We start from the raw sequence: 18,277 nt of genomic DNA, 5'->3' as shown, positions 1-18,277 counted from the left end.
ATCAAAATAAAATGTCTCCTTGCACTAAGAGGATTAGAAGTTTTACCCTACATGCAAGCTAACAACTTAACCTGCCACAGTTGCATGGATACTGGCAGAAGATATGAAGACCCCTCTTAAGTATAACAACCCCTTAAGTTGTTATACTTAAGGCACAGCAAGCCACACAAACATCAACATATTTGCTTCAGTTCTGCAAGCCCTAATTCCCACAGGGCAATGCAAAGAGAGCTAGGTAACACCCACACACAAAGTTGAATACATTATAGGAGGGTAACTCAAATCTTTTCCAATGGTAATAAACAGACGTATTTATATGCTCTGAAGGGGGTCTGTTTTTCAAGACTATACAAACATCCTTAAAAACAGAATCTACAGCAAAGGACTCAGTGCCCTGCTACAAGACATTAAGAAATGTGAGATAACCCGTGGAAAATTCTCTTTCAATAACTCTGCTTCCTATTCAAACTGTTTACCTTGTTATTTTATTGTTATTGTTGTTTTTATTTAATCAGGGCTAGTATTACCAAAATATTAGTCTTACATTATGCCCTGAATGGGCTTCCACTTTATACAAGCTTAATCCCCGTGATACACAGAAATGTCCCTCCTTTGTATCTCTAGTCTCTTCCTCCATTTGCAGTAGTATTTCTTTTTTTTAATATTTATTTTTTAGTTGTAGTTGGACACAATACCTTTATTTCACTTATTTATTTTTATGTGGTGCTGAGGATCGAACCCAGGTTCTCGTGCGTGCAAGGCGAGCACTCTACTGCTGAGCCACAACCCCAGCCCTGCAGTAGTATTTCATACACATTACATCTATTAATATTATAAACCAAACAATATTGATATATTTATTACTGAAGCAACTGCAGGGATTTGCTTAGGCCAATGCAGTGTTTCTCCTATATACCTCCTTTGTGCTATTATATGAAGGTATGATACAAATACATTACATTAAAGGCCTAACAATTTCATACAACTGCTTTTTAAACAAGTTAAGAGAATAAAGGAGAAAAAATATGCATTTATCCTTTTATAATTACAAAATTACCTCCACTGGTGTTAGGTTTTTATTTTGGGTTTTTTTGTTTGTTTGTTTGTTTGTTTTGTTTTTGATTTTTCATTTGTTTTTTAATCTTGTGGGTAGCTTCAGATTACCAGCTGAGTCATGGGCTTTCAGACTGAAGAACTTCCTTTAGTGCTTCTTATAATTGTAAGGTGGCTCTGGCAGCAAAAAATTCTCAGATTTTGGTTACTAGGGAAAAATCTTCATTTTATCTTCCCTTTTGAAAGACAGTTTGTTAAGATAAAGGAGTTTGGTTAACAGATTTGTTTTCTTTGAGCACCTTGAATGTTATCCCATTGCCTTCTGATCTCCACTGTCTTAGCTGAAAAATCAGCTGCTACTTTTAACTGGGGTTTCCTTTAAGTGATGCATCATTTTTCCCTTGATGCTTTTCATATTTTCTCTTTGCCTCTACTTGAATTTCACTGAACTTCCTGGACATACAGGTTATACTTTTAAAAAAAAAAATTGTGAAATTTACAGCTATTATTTCCTCACACATTTTTCTTCTTCCTCCTCTCTCTTGTCCCTCATTCTGGTATTCCCATTATGCATATATTGGTGCACCTGATGGTGTCACACTGTTATGGTTTGGATCTGGAATGTCCCCCAAAGTCTTATGTATTCAAAGGTGGAGTCTGGGGGAAGTGATTGGATCACAAGGATTCTGACATCATCAATGTTGATCTAATGAGGGCTAAATGGACTGCTGAGAGATAGGAACCAGACAGAGGAAGAAGCAGTCACCAGAACCTACCCTAGAAGGGTTTATCTTCACTCTAGCCCTTTCTCTTTCACTCTCTCCCTCCTGGCTGCCATGAGCTGAACAGCTTTCCTCCACCACACACTTCCTCCATAAAATTCTGCCTCACCTCAGGCCCAAAGCAATGAAGCTGACTTACCATGAACTGAAATCTCTGAAACTATGAGCCAAAATAATCCTTTCCTCCTCTGTCTTTCTCAGGTGTTTATCACAGTGATACAGAGCTGATTTACATACCACATTTCTCTGCAGTTCTGGTTTTTGTTCCTCATTGTTTTAAATCTCTATTTTTCAGTCTGCAAAATCTATATCAATCTATCTTCAAGTCTGCTTTTTCTTTCTTCTGTCACTTCAAATCTATGATTGAGTCTCTTTAGTGAATTTTTATTTTATTTTACTTCTCAACTCCATAATATTTTTTAAAATATTTTTTAGTTGTTGACGCACCTATACTTTAATTATATTTATGTGGTGCTGAGGATCAAACCCAGTGCCTCACACATGCTAGGCAAATGCTCTGCCATTGAGCCAAAACCCCAGTCCCTCAACTCCATAATCTTAATTTGGTTCTTTCTTCATAATTTCTTTATACTGGTATTCTCTATTTGAAGCAAGAAATTATAAGTTCCTTTATTTCTGTGAACACATTTATAACGTCTCTTATTAAAGGTTCCCTCCCTTCCTTCATTTCTTCCTTCTTTCTTTCTTTCCTTCTTTTCCCCCCAATAAATCTGACATCTAGTCTCACCCTAACAGGCAGTTTTAGTGGCCCACTTTTTGTCCACTATATGGTTTAGACTTTCCTGTTTGTTTGTATACCTTATTTGTTGCTGTTAATATTGGAAACTATGCATTTTAGATAATATATTAGAGCACCTCTGGACAGTGAGTGGTACACTTCTCAATATTTTCAGGGGCTTAACATTGTTATTTGCTTATTCACTTATTTTGTGACTAGTTGGTTTTTATCCATGAAGCTCATTCCTCCACATATACAATGTTTAGCTTCAGGTATTAATTATTCCTTTGGGAGAGAAAGCTTTGCTATGCCTGCAGTTACTCTGGGAGCACAGTGTTTGGGGTAGAACTCTCTTTGCTTCTTTTCCAGACTAAACCCAGCTTTTAAACTCCACCAATTGATAATTGATTGATCTATTGTTAAACAATACCCTCGGGCCGAAATGGGACTAAGAACAATACTATTGAATAATGGAACTTTAGAAGGAATAGTGTCTAAGAGCAGTGTTTTTTACTTTTTGTTCTGCCTCTAGGAAAACACTTTGGGGTTGTCTTATTGCCCAGTCTTCTGCAAAATAGCAAGTTGACAGTTTTTGAACTGTGTCCTAAATGTCCTCTCAAGTGTCTTTTACCATAACTTCTACTGTTTCTGAGAGTACAGTCTACCTTGAACTTCTTTACTCTCCCTTGCAAATGAAGTCAGTTCCTTTGGGAAGAAATTAGGTGCTGTTTTATAGTCTGTTTTTCTCCCCAGGTAAAATATTTGAGACAGGCCTCTAGAGCTGGGAGTAGGGATACCAGCAAACTTCTTGCCGAGGACACTCAATCTAGGAGTCTCAGGAGAACACAGGAGAAAGAGAAAGGGACAGCAGCCTGAGGTCCTCTTAGTTTGCTTCTCCTGGCATGAAACCATAGTCTTATGACCCTAGGCAAGAGGAATCTGTGTCCCAATATTCTCAGGATGCTACAATCAAATTCCACATGTAGGCCCCCAACTCTCAAATGCAGTCCCCCAGGACTTATCCTCAGCAAAAAGGTAAAGGATGACAAACAACAGTGTCCTGCTCCTTCTGGGAAGAAAGCCACCTGTGTAGGTGCTGTTAGAGAGGAGACATGGCTGCATAAGCCTGAACCAGAGTCTACCTCCCATTTTATTGAGCCCTCAAATGGAAAGAAGAGAGAAGTATTGGTTCAAACACCACAGATTATCTAATTTCTTACCAAATATTCATAATGTTCTTGAGTGTTTCTTCATTGGCTGTTTGTCTTTAGGTCCACTTTTATAGACTTTAAAATGCCTGGTTTTCATAGTTTTCAACAGTTTCACTGGGCAGTGGACCAGCAAAGTTCCTTACACATCATGCCAGAGACTGATCTCCTGTTTGTTCTTTAACATAAAGGTAAAAGGAAGCATGTGCTAGGGCTCTATGTGTGCTGTCTCATTCCATCTATACAACAATAAAGTAAATATTGTAGACCTAACCTTTTATAGACCTTGAGGTCAAGGACCAGAATCACTAGTAATTTGCCCAGGTAAAAGAGCAAGTAAGTGGCAGAGATCTGATTCAAACCTAAGTATAACTACCTCCAAAGCCCATATTCTTAACAAAGAAACTCCTCTCATGTTTAACACAGGTACAAAGCTCACAAAATCGGAGGTCATGAGATGGTTTTATCTCAATGAGCAGTACAGTCTCAATGATTTCTTAAGAGTATTACAACATTTTCTTCCTCATTTTTTTGGACAGCATACCTTTATTCTATTTGTTTACTTTTATGCAGTGCCAAGGATCAAACCCAGTGCCTCACACATGCTAGGCAAATGCTCTGCCACTAAGCTATAGTACCAGCCCTCATCTGGATTTTTTATAATAATATCAATAATATATTTACTCTACGTAATTATATGGACATTATATCATGTGTTATAACATGTATTTCTTTTTAAAAAATAATATTATCAAAAGTATATTCTGAGCCAGGCTTGGTGGTACACACCTGTAATCCCAGTGACTCGGGAGGCTGAGACAGGAGGATCACAAGTTCAAGTTCAGCCCCAGCAACTATATGAGACTCTGTCTCAAAATAAAAAGTAAAAAGGTCTAGGGATGTAGCTCAGTGGTAAAGCACCCCTGGGTTCAATCCCCAGTACCAAAGAAAAAAAATTACATATCTGTTGGCTTCCCTTGAGCTGCACTTCTACAAAGAGTCTATGACCAGAGGACTGTTCCCTGCCCTGTACACCTAAAACCTGCCTTCCCAGTGTGGAGAGTCCTCAAAAACTAGAAATGGAACCACCATTTGACCCAATTACACCACTTCTTGGTATATAGCCAAAGGAGTTAAAATCAGCATAGTATAAATACAGCCACATCAATGTTTATAGCAGCTCAATTCACAATAGCTAAGCTATGGAACCAACCTAGGTGCCCTTCAACAGATAAATGGATAAAGAAATTGTGATATATATATATGTATATATATGTATATGTATGTATATATAAAATGGAGCATTAATCAGCCATAAAGAAAAATGACTATGACTTTTGCCAGGATGGATCTGGAGCCTACCATGCTAAGGAAACAAGCCAATCCAAAAAAACCAAAGATTGAATATTCTCTCTGATATGTGGACACTAACACAAAAAGGGGAAGGAGGTGAATAACAGAAGTTCATTGGATTAGGCAAAGGAGAATGAAGGGAAGGGAAGGGGAATAAGAATAGGAAAAACAGTAGAATGAATAGAACATAACTTTCCTATGTTCATATATGAACACACGACCAGTGTAACTCTACATCATGTACCACTGCAAGAATGGGATCCTAATTAGAATGTTATACTCCATGTTTGTAAAATATGTCAAAACACACTGCACTGTTATGTATATCTAAAAAGAACAAATTTTAAAAATCTGCTTTCCGAACCAGGCTTAGCAGTGCATATCTGCAATCCCAGCAACTCAGGAGGCTGAGGCAAGAGTATTGCAAGTTCAAAACTGGCCTTTAGCAATTTAGCAAGGCACTAAGCAACTTAGTGAGACCCTGTTTCAAAATAAAAAATAAAAAGGGATGGGGATGTGGCTCAGTGGTTAAGTACTCCTAGATTCAATTCCTGATGTAAAATAAAATAAAGCTCTGCTTTCCAAAAGAGAAGGGTAGATCTGATATGCCCTGGGCTTGGTTCTTAGAAAGTTATAAACATAACAACATAATCTTTCTTCCAAGATTATCACTGCTTCTGCATCAATAAATGTCTTTCTAAGAGATAAAAGAGTCAACAGGAAGCTCAGAGATTTCAGAGATGAACTGTTTTTTTATGGAACAAACTTATTAAAAAAAAAAAAAAAAAACAGTACCTAGAAAATGAAAGTCATCCCTGTACTCTTGCATACATTTGCCATCTGAATCAAATCAGTCTTATCATAACCTGGCCTGGCATGTCAGGCCATAGTGTACTTCTTAGCAACATGATTGCTCTTTTTCTCTGTTTCCAAATAGTTTCTGACATACTTTAGTTTTCTGGTTCATGACCTTCCATAGAACAGCACCCTCTAGGAGAATGTCTGTGGTCTCCACAAGGTAATCATGAGTCCATGATCAAATCTGCACCTCTAACCTTTACATTTTACAGTTGTGATAATCAAGCTGATTTCTTCTTGACACACAACACTATTCTTCAAACATTTTAATGTATTACTTTCTTTGAAACAAAGTATTCCTTCCAACAGTACATTCTCATTATAAATTTCATTCCATCACTACTAGCTTTGGCATAAAATAAGTTCATCAATGAAGCCAATTAAAGAAAACTTAGGAAATGCCTGGTCCTCCTTTAAAAAGGACTAGCGCTTATCCTGAAAATACTGTAGACACAAAAAATATTAGATTGCTGGGCAAAGTTTAAAACACATACACACAGGTACACACATTGGCTATTCCATGCAGTCACAGTTGTTTTATCATTAATAAGAATGTTCCACTTTAAAAGTGATTCCATGCTTTTAAATATATTTTAAATTAGTTGGTGTTCATATTTATAAAATTAAAAACAAATCTAAAAAAGTAATTAGACAAACCTAATATACATAAAAAGAGATCTTTCTCTATAGTTAATTGCCAAAAGAAAAAAAAATTCATGAATTTAGATTTGAAAGTTTACCGTTTACCTCTACATGGTTCCATTTACCAATGTTACCAAAGAAAATTCTTTTGCTAGTTTTTAGCACCTCAAAAAGTCAAATTTGCCAGAAACAATTTCTCCTGCTTAGTTTTAATGCTGTGATAAAGCCAAGTATAAGAGAAAAAAACATCTATCGAAGGCAAAACCCCCAAATTACACAAATCTTCAAGGGGAAATGTGAGCACATGGTAAGGAATACAGTTACAAGTTATATTTAAAGTTTAAAGAATGCATTAGGGTGAGACTGTCTGCTCCACGTGTTGCCTTCTCACACAACAGAGGCCCTCACACTTGTGGGAGTTCTGTCAGTCTTGGTAACCTTGGTCAGAACCTGACAACAGGAGGGGACCTTCAGGCACATTATCAGAAGGAATGTTTGGTTTTGGAGAACTTTAATCTTAATGGTCAACACCTGATCAAAATAAACAAAATACCTTTGCTAAAAAAACAAAGATGTTACAGGGATTTGACTAGGTGAATAAAAAAGTTAAATTACTTTGTTGATAGAAAATGACAGTACTGAGGACAGCATCAAGTGACAGCTGCTCAAGTGACAAAGGCATTGAATGGCTATTTTAGGTTTGCCTTGGTGTGCTCAATAACTGTTTAAAGAATGCAATAAATGTACTTACCAAATATTTCCCCTCCACTAGCATATTCTGTCACCAGATAAATCATCCGTTCTGTCTCCATAACCTGGTGCAAAAGCAGGAAAGTGACAGTGACACAAATGGCAGACTGATATCATAGGAAGAGAAACTAATGAGTCCTCTTTTGTCATTTACAATGAAATATTAATAACCACACTGCTTAAAGGAAATTCAATGCATTGTAGGACAGATATAAACATTATCAAAAAAGGGAGAGGGCTGGGGATATAGCTCAGTTGATAGAGTGCTTACCTTGCATGCACAAAGCCCTGGGTTCAATCCCCAGCACAAGAAAGAAAAGAAAGAAAGAAAGAAAGTAGATATCCATATTCCCAAAAGTAAGAAACATTTTCTACTTGAAAGAGAGAATCCTTTTGTCATTCTATAAGTTTATACAATCTATTAATCTCCACAAAACTGAGAAGCAAAGAAACTGCTAAGAACTTAAAAAGTTCATATTCAACATTAATCATTTGTTGCTCAAAAATGTCCCACCAAAACCCTAACTAAAATGAAAAAAAAAAGCCTTAGGAAAAAAGAAGGGACTCATTTAAGAACTGTGCAAAGATCACATAGGATTTTCTTTTTAAATAAAAAATGATAACTTTCCTTTCCACTGCCCATTTATTCAAAAACAGGAAAAATAACTTAAAATATCAACTCTTTTTTCTGTGTGTGTTTTCTCATTCTTTTTTAATTAGAGCATTATAATTCACATAGTAACTGGGTTCATCGTAACAAAATCATACGTACATGGAATCTGACCTATTCTGTTTTAGTCACCATTCCTCCCCCTTCCCCCTTTCCTTCTCTCCACCCTACCCAGCACTCCACTGATCCTCCCCTTGTTCATCCATTTACCCATCCTTGATTGGTGCTTTCCACACACACAAAGGTGAAATTCCCATTGGTATATTTATATATGCACATAATGTGATTTTTCTTAAATTCATTCCATATTTCCTCCCTTTCCCATCTCTCCTCCCTCCCTCCCGATCTCTTTCTTCTCCACGGATCTTCCCTACATCTTTATTAAAATATCAACTCTGTAAGTAATATAAACTATCCATTTGTATTTGTCTTGGTCCCCGTTTGCTACATTAAAAAAAAAAAAAAATGGTATAGTGCATTGTCACTCCTTTCTTCCTTTTTACCTTTCTCATCAAACATTTTAAACAAAGTAATATATATGCATATATCTTACACATCATAAACACTTTAAATACCCAGTATATAAATAAGAAACCAAAGGGTTTCCTCTTACCAATCCCCTTCATCTCATTTCCCCAAAGGAATATCATTAATAATTATCATACATCCTTCAAAAGCAATGCTATACAATAAAAAATATAATGAGCTGCATATATACCTTTACCTTTTCTAGTAGCCATATTTAAGAAGTAAAAGGGAAGAGGGAAATAATTCTAAAAATGTATTTTACTTACCCCAACATGTCCAAAATATTATCTTAAACAATGGTAAATTGCTTCAGTTTTCACATTTAAGTTAATTAAAGTTAAATAAAACTTAAAATTCAGTTCTGTAGTCACTTTAGTCACATTTTAATATTCAACAGTTACATGTGGCTAGTGTCTACCATATTTGACATGGCAATTCTAGACTTTTACTATTTTATAGCTAGTTAAATTATTTCCCAGTTATTTCTTTTGTATCTTTATACGTTAATATCATACATGAGTACTATTTAATGTATAGATCTATCTCTTCTTTTATTGGCTTAATATTATTCCATTGTTATGAGTCCAGTGAAAGATTTTAAGTTTTTAAATCTTAACAGCTATGTTATTCTTTTTTGATCTTTGTTCAAAAACTCTATCCTGCTGATATCAGTCCACTGTGTGTTACATGTTCTAAGCTCTCTCTATATGTTAACTTATATGACAAAAAGTAAGTCCTCTGGTGGCACAACCCTGTAATCCCAGTGATTTGGGAGGCTGAGGCAAGGGAATCACAAGTTCAAAGCCAGCCTTAGCAATTCAATGAAGTCCTAAGCAAAATAGTAAGACCCTGTCTCAAAATAAAAAAATAAACAGGGCTAGGGATGTAGCTCAGTGGTAAAGCACTACTGGGGTCAATCCCCAGTACAAAAAAAAAAATAGCAAATGCTCTAAATATTATGAAGGTATTTAGGGAAAAAATTAAAAATTAATGTAATACTATGTATTTCCAGGCCTTTTATTAACTGCAAATATTCTTTTATTACTAAAATGTTTAGAAGTTCAAAAACCATTGTTTCCTATATAGTGACCTATGTTTGGTCACTCTATAAACCTGAGGAAACTGACCTGAAAACTATCTGACATCATATGTAGACATTTTTCCAGCCAATCACCTTGGCAGCTAGGATTTCCTACTAAAAATACTAGCTGCTCAGAAAACAAAATGAAAAGAAACTGTCTAAGGTCATGGCTAGAGGAGAGAAATTTTTATAAACTAGTGCAATTTTGAGTAAGATAGGTAAACTTGCAGAATTCAGTTTTAAGGTTAACATCTACAAGTTAGCCTCTTCAGAAAACTTTTAAGATGCTTTATTTTAGAAGATGAGGTCAAGAAGTTTATTCAGTCTACCAAGATAGGAAGGAAGTCAAGGTTATGATACCTGCAAGCTTGCTAGCTGTACTCAGGTAATGCTAGAAAATTTTTCACAGGGTTGCTTCTTGGGCGGAATGTAGGTGCTGTTCAACATAATTTAGTCTGATAAATTTCAACAGGTCTGTTCCTGCTGACCTAATTAATTCCATTGTGTGGGCAGCTAATGCCAGAGAAGAGTTCTAAAGCTGTAGCTTTAGCCACACATACTGACATCACAACGTGCTCTCTTTTCCATTAAATGAACAGACTAAAGCAAGCCTGCCCACTGTGGCATGAGCATGCTTTCTCCAGTCTTACACATGGTCCCATGTCTGGGTCAGAAAGCATTTACTGCAAAGTAACAACAGCAAACAAACTGAGTGGGTGGCCACTTCCTTCAGAAGTTAAGAGATGACTGTGCTTGTGGAAAGCAGTGAGCGGGGTTGGCCCTGTGCATAGGCAAAGCTCACTGTTGCCAACACACTGCAATTTGAGAAGTACCCCCAAAGCCCCACCTCTCCCAAAATATCTCTTCCACCAGCCAGCTAAGACAAGGTCCTTCCCCCCCTATCTGGCTTCAAATTCCAATCATCAGATTTACTGTGTCTGCATTAAGACTAGGGAATCATTTTGATGATCTCATAAAATGTTAATGTTTCTTAGGAAGATAAGAAAACTAAAACAGTAATTTCCCCCTGGCATGCACTCTGTCTCTGAATTATCAAAATGACTAAATGCCACCTTGGAAAACTAAAGTCAGGTCCTTATTATAATAGGAAAGAGGTAGGTTTTTTTTGTTTTGTTTTGTTTTGTTTTTTTGTGTGTGTGTGTCTGGAGATGGAACTCAGTGGCTCCCAAATGATGCTAGACAAGCATTCTTACACTGAGCTATAACCCTGGGCCCAAGAGGTAGGTTTTGCTTGGTGCAAAAAAATACTTAAAATATCCTTTGCTATCCTAATTCACAACACAATCACAGAAATTAATATTTAAATAATCTTTTAAGACAAATATATTGATTTCTTTTTATCTCTCAAAATTCTCTATTCCTTTTGGGTTTCCCATCATGTTTTAGGATTCTGACCTAAATAAAATAGGCTCTCATTATCTTAAGAATAATGTTTTTGTACAATTCTTGCTGAGAAAGAAATCAAGTTTTCAAGAACAAATTAAAAAGACCAACCTGGGTAAGGTAGACCTCAATAAAGAGCCAGGGGAAATACGACAGAAGAGAGGGGAAGACAGTAGGATGAACATATGAAAAAAAGTCACAGATGTTCACCATCCACATTGTCTTCAAAGGCAGTCTTCAATACAACAGACTCTCCTGATTCTTCATAGCCATTCACTACAGCCCTATGCAGCCTACCTGGTAGAGCCTGATGATATGGGGGTGGCAAAGCATCTTCATAATTTGAACTTCCCGGAAAATCTTCTTTAAATTTTCTTCATCCAGCTGGGTCTTATCTATGATCTTGATGGCAACCTGAAAGCAGAGGGAAAAAATTTACTCTGAAGCCTTACAAAAAGTTTACCCAATTAAATCCACTTTAAAACATTATATTTTACAAAACACAAAGCGCCAGTTTTTATATATATATTGTTTTGTTTTCAGAATGTCAATGAGAAAAATGAATTTATTAATTAAAAAAAAGCAGGAAATGGAGTCCTTGCAAGTTTGTCTCAAAGGAAAGGACTCCAAAAGCTAGTGGGTCTTCTGTCATTTTTTAAAAGACTATACAGTAAACCCCACGAAAAAATATTTCATTACTCCATAGATATGGTTACAATCTGGGTCAAATCATGCTTCAGTGAACAGAGCAGTACATAGGGTCTCTTGTAGGTACATGACGTTTTTAATAAGATTCTACCAGAACTTTCACAAGGGCTTTCTTTGCATACTTTGCCAGGTGCTTATGTAATTCAACAGAAGTGGTGGTAATAGTGGTGGTGCCAGCCAGCCACAATCCCTCGTGCTTTGCAGTACTAACTCATTTAAACTCATAACACCCATGTTGTTATGCCCCTTGTTTCTTTAATGCACACTAAGAGTAAGTAATTAACCCAAGAGTAAGTAATTAACCCAAGATTGAGTAATTTACAGTCAGAATGAGGCATATCCAGGATGTGTGGCTTGAGAGTGAAATTCTTAGTATCTGAAGATCTTTCTGTACCATATACACACTGCTTCAGCACAAAATGTCTTTCCTTTTGGTCCATCATTCTGAAGACACCTAGCAGCACATACGACTTAAAGCAGAAGGAAAATGAGAACTTTGTTTTAATCTACTAAACTTCATCATTCTCAGTGAAATACTCTAAACATTTGTTTCACTCCCAAAATATCTGCCTATCTCATGTTCAATTACTTAATCAGTACATAATCAATATAAGTTAGATGAAAAGCCCGACTAGACAAACTCTAGTATTCTCTAATTCTTAAAATTTCAAGATTCCATACACTGAGAGAAGAAAAGGAGATTTATTAAGGAAAAAGAAAAACAAAGGAAGCAAAATTTCAACAGAAAAACATTTAGGTCAGAGGCATTGTCTGTATGGAACTATACTTAGTAGATTATTTAAATGTATGAATGACTGAAATAAAGGTAACTTTATTTGGAATTGTTTCAGATGTAAGAATAAGACTAATGGGAGAACAGCAAAGAGAAATTTCAGCTTGATTCCAAGAACACTGCCTTGCCTACCAGTGGAATGTGATGAAATGAGCTGGGTGTAGCTCAAGCTACAAGGATAATCAGACACAGCCTTCACCTCAAGGAGTTCACAATTCAGCAGGAGAAAGAGATAGGTGATACAGATAACATCACACTGCAAGTACAATCAATAGGGCTCTGTAAAAGCTCTGTGGCAGAACAGAGGATAATGAATGACCTTTACCTGGAGGAGAAGAAACAAACAGGGAAGAATTCACTAAGAAGACAGATTCGGGGTACTGGGGACTAAATCCAGGGACACTTTACCCCCATTTTTTCTTTTCTCTCTCTTTTTTTTTTTTTTTTTTTTTTTTTGAGAGAGAGAGAGAGACAGGGTCTCAATAAATTACTGAAACTGCCTCATACCTGCAAACCTCCTGCCTCAGCCTCTCAAGTTGCTGGGATTACAGAATGCACTACTGTGCTTGGCTAGACGTCAGAATTTGACAATATAAAGTAGTGGACAGGCTGAAAAGCGGAGAATTTAATGAGGAGAAACAGCAGAATCATTAACAAATCTTACTGACTGTTTGATCTCCTACAAGAAAATCTCGAGCCACATGACCCTTGACCACTCGCATAACTACTTCTCCTTGCCACTGCCAGATCACATACAGAACATTAACTACAGCAACTGGTGTGGCATATGCTCCTGCTTCTCTCAGGACAGCTCCCAAAACAAAGTTATCATGACAACCATGTCTCTTTATAGAATGAATACCTGAGTCTTAATGAAAAAAAAAAAAACTTAAATATGCACGGCACTTGGTAGTGTCCAAAATACTTTCATAAATCTAACAAGCTTAGAAACTCACAAACCAATGATCAGGTGTGCTGGAAATGGGTTGTGAGTGACAATGGAATACCTCCAGTCTCAGGGAGCCACATCTGTTCACTCCAGAATTAACACAATTCTCTGTGAACGTTGCAATGTGCAAAAGGTTGGAAAGCACTAAGCACTAGTGTTGATCTTAACAATGGGGGTATAGACAAGGGATTGTGTTTGAAACCCCCATCTTTTTCATATGCTACTAATTGATGGCATTGATGGAAGGTGGGGGAAGTCACCAAGAAAAATGACCAAATTTTTGTACTATTTCATTCTCAAGAGAGCATATTATACTGTAATTGGAGGAGTCATACTGTAGGGCCTGTGATTCACATTGGACTCTGAGTTTCATTTGTTTTCTGAGCCCTAATACTTTTAAAGTAAATAGAAAGCCAAATCTAATCATCTATTAGAGTAAAATTGGTATTAAGAGCTTATATGCCGTATACCTAATAAAAATTATACTTTAATAAATATAAAGGTATAGTGTATGTATATAGTGTGGTGTGTGTGTGTGTGTGTGTGTATATATATATATATATATATATATATATATATATATATATATATATATATGGTTTTACATTCTATAACAAGTGCATCTGTCATCACATAAAGGGAATACAGTCCTATAAACTTGTTAATAGTAAGCTTTTTCTCTACTGCGACTGAAAGATCTGACCAGAACAACTGAGGGGAGGAAAAGTTTATTTGGGGAGTCTCACGGTTTCAGAAGTCTCAGTCCATTGTCAGCAGACTCTATTTCTTGGGGCTTGAGTTGAGGCTGAACATTATGCCAGAGTGTGGTGGAGGGAAGCAGCTCATATTATGATCAGCAAGCAGAGAGAGAAACTCCACCCTCCAGATAGAAAATATATACCCCATAGCCATGCCTCCAATGAGCCACTTCCTCCAGCCATATCCCACCTGCCTCCAGTTACCACTCAGTTAATCCCATTAGGGATTAATTCATTAGGTTAAGAGTATAGCCCAATCATTTCTCCTCCAAACCTTCTTGCATTGACTCACATATGAGCTTTTGGTGGACACCACATCTAAATCATAACAATACTAAAACTCATTCTTATCTTCTGGGGGAGACTACAGTGAGTATAAACCCAGGAGCACTAAACCACTGAGCTATATCCCCAGCTCTTTGAAACAGGGTCTCACTAAATTGTCCAAGCTGGCCTTAATTTTGTTCATCCTCTTGCCTCAGCCTTTCGAGTAGCTGGAATTACAAGCATATGCCAGTAGGCCTGACAAACAGAAATTTTATAACATTAAATTTCTCAGCAATAGTGAGGCACTAAGCAAATCAGTGAGACCCTGTCTCTAAATTAAAAATACAAAAATAGGGTTGGGGATGTGGCTCAATGGTTGAGTGCTCCCTAGTTCAATTCCCAGTACAAAACAAACAAACATTAAATTCTATCTATCCTTCAGTGCACTGAGATTTCAAATTTCACAAAACACTCAAAGGTGAAGCTTTGCCCAACAATTTAATAGAGTACCAAATGCAAGAATTCTGGAGTCAAGATACTTAGATTCCAAACCTTTAAATTATTCCTTAACTTGAGCAAGTTTTTTTTTTTTTTTTTGTAGCTCCCTCTCTATAAAATATTGGCAACAGTGGAACCTCATTTAAAGGGTTGCTGAGAGTTAACTAAGCTAATGAATGATTAGCATAATATCTGGAAAGTGTTCATCATGCAATTCAGTGGGACCCTCCTTATCTGCAACTCACTCTTGGCAGCTCCAGGTATCCTCAGTCAACTATGGAGTAAAGATATTTAATGGAAATTTTCAAAAATAAATCTTTCATGAGTTTTAAACTGCACACCATTTTGAATAGCATGATGAAATCCGGTACCATTCTGTTTGTGACAGGAATCATCCCTTTGTCTAGCATATCTAACTGTATATGCTATTCGTCCATTAGTCACTTAGCAGCCAACTAGGTTATCAGATCAAGTGTCATAAAATCACAGTGCTTGTGCTCAAGCAACCCTTATTTTACTTACTAATGATCCTGAAGCACAAAAACCATGATGCTGGCAATTTGGAGATGCCAGAAAGAAGAGTTAACCATGCACTGTATGACATGATGAACACTTTCAAGAGAAGCCATACAGGGAATAGGACCAAGTTCTCATCTTAATAAGAAAAGAAATTATATGCTGAAGTTGCTAAGATATGTAGTACAAAATTCTGATAGAGAACATTCACATAGTTTTTATTACAGTGTACTTGTTATACTGTTTTATTTAATTATTAGCTACTGTCAATCTCTTATGGTGCCCAATATATAAATTAAATTTTATCACAATATGTATGCATAGGAAAAAAACATAGTATACACAGGGTTTGGTACTATCTCAAGTTTTAGGCATCCACTAGGGATCTCAGAATGTATCACCCACTGATGGTGGGGGGGGGGGCACACTACTGTATGTATTAATTACAGATACTACTATTGTTATTTTAATGTTTTCTGGAATCAAGCCCTAAATTTTAGGCAATCTTTGGCAAAGATTAGATTTGCTTCACTAAGCAACATAATCCTGGATCCGAATTACATTGATTCTTTATTCAAGAGGCAAGTTGGGGGGCCAAAAAGAAAAATAGCTAACAATTTGTGGGCAACATTCATAACTAACTGATTGCTGCCAGCTGATGTGGGAAGAACATGGAAGGAACAGAGCTGGGGAAAACTGCATTCCATTCAGGAAAGTCAGATTGAGCCATAGCAAGGCCCGACCCTAAGGGCTATGCCAGGAGAGCAGCCGGCTTCTTCACAGCAGGCCAGGCTCCCCTGCAGTCCCCACTAAGGACTATAACACCCAAGAACAACACTTAATGCCATTTGGCAACCACACTACTGCCTGATAGAACAACTTAATGTGGAAGGCAACTCCCTGAAGTTCAGGTCCTACCTTAGCTACAAACTGGAAAAGGGACGTTTTCTAAAAAGCAAACAAACACACACAACGGAATATAGAAAATACTAAGTCAGAGAGCAGGGAGCCAGCATGCAGGTATGATTATTTTGAGAATACCTGAACAGAACAATGAACAAGAATTTCACAGTTACAGATTACTGGAGTCTATCTAACATAGGGTTTAGCTTAAAGTATGTACTAGCTGCTTGAAAAAATGTGCCTATAGCAAAAGTAAATCAGTAGATAAATAGAAGACAAACTCTCAAAGAACATGTTTTTAGATTGGAGCTGAAAAATCTATAATTCACAAGACACACATGCACACACACACAGAAACAGAAATTATAACAAGAAAGCAATTTCCAACACATTACTAAGAGGCTATTATTTCCTAAGTCCACCTATTCTACACAGAATTCTTTCATCTTACAAAATACATGATTCTGTGAATTGACACTCTAATAATGTTAATTAATCATGGCACTGCATCAAATATGTTGCTAAACAGATACAGAATGTGAAAGTCCTTAAGAATTTCTCTCCTCAAGACATTTCCTTTCAACAAACTCTTCCTTTTAATTTGGCATATGGTAAGGAAAAAAATTAAATTCAGATCATGCCAAAGTCATAGTTCTTTATTATTCATTCTAGAAGGGGAAAAAACAGCCATTTCCTCCCTTTAGTTTTCACTTCTAAAACCATAAGTCTTTTATTCTCCCCTCATTTTTACAAGCAAAGTAATGCTCATAGTGAATAAAGTTGAAAAAAATAGTGGTTTCTTCCCAACAACAGGCAATAATTCACTTGCATATTCTGATACAACATTCACAGGCAAGATAAGGTGACAAAATAAAAGACAAAGAACCAGGGAGAAGTTCATTATTGGGATCAAAACAAACCAACCTTCCTCCTCACCATTCTCCATCAAAAATAAAGCCCTGATGGTCGGATTTCAGGGCTATGGGATGATAAATGGACATTTTGTAAAAAGATCAATTAGACAGTAAACACGAAGACCACAAGAACTTAAATTTCTCTCAAAAGACTTCCCTTAAATGGGTATACAGATACATGTATAATAATTTCACATAATATAGTAAATAGTCTATATGCTTTTAAGAAGGAAGAACAAACATTTTCATAGCTATAGAAAAAAATTTTCAATATTCATTTAAGGAAAGAAGCTTTACTTCTCTTTGAAATGTCTTAAAATTTAGGCAGATAAATGTTTTGCCCTTGTGAATTTTGTTCAATGAGTTACATTTTTATATTAACATCTGTTGCAAAATTTTTATTCTCTATTTCTGTTTCAAAGCGTATCTACTCTAGATCATTCTCAGGTCAGTTCTAGAATCACATTGTGATCTGTATAATCTAATACAGTAGTCACCAGCTACACGTGACTACCAAACATTTGTAATGTGGCTAGTCTACATAATACAGAAATAAAATATAAACCAAATATATAATATTTAGTACTAAAAAAGGAATGTAAACTATCACATTTATAAGCTTTATTAATTATATGTAAACATGATAATATTTTGGATACTAGGCTAAATAAAATAACATTACTTTTTTTTTAAGAGAGAAAGAGAATTTTTTAATATTTATTTTTTAGTTTTCAGCGGACACAACATCTTTGTATGTGGTGCTGAGGATCGAACCCGGTCCGCACGCATGCCAGGCAAGCACGCTACCCCTTGAGCCACATCCCCAGCCCAACATTACTTTTTTATTTTTATGTGGTGCTAAGGATCGAATCCAGTGCCTCACACATGGTAGGCAAGTACTCT

At 36.3% G+C, this 18,277-nt stretch overlaps 1 protein-coding gene across 7 annotated transcripts in view; it reads right to left on the bottom strand.

The window, feature by feature from the left end:
* Positions 1–18,277, bottom strand: part of Sik3 (SIK family kinase 3) — a 243,456-nt gene that overhangs the window by 102,705 nt on the left and 122,474 nt on the right. For all 7 annotated transcript variants that reach the window (XM_046438715.2, XM_046438716.2, XM_046438717.2 and 4 more), the window contains 2 exons: positions 11,366–11,482; positions 7,387–7,450 (listed from right to left, as the gene is read on the bottom strand). In XM_046438715.2, coding sequence (XP_046294671.1) covers positions 7,387–7,450; positions 11,366–11,482 — 181 coding nt within the window. The remainder of the gene's footprint in view (positions 1–7,386; positions 7,451–11,365; positions 11,483–18,277) is intronic.

The sequence above is a fragment of the Marmota monax genome, unplaced genomic scaffold (genome assembly GCF_021218885.2).
Source record: "Marmota monax isolate L192 unplaced genomic scaffold, Marmota_monax_Labrador192_F-V1.1 WCK01_AAM20220418_F8-fsc00081, whole genome shotgun sequence".
Classification (NCBI taxonomy): domain Eukaryota; kingdom Metazoa; phylum Chordata; class Mammalia; order Rodentia; family Sciuridae; genus Marmota; species Marmota monax.
Note: the sequence above shows the minus strand (reverse complement) of the source record. Positions and strands in the feature narration are given on the sequence as shown.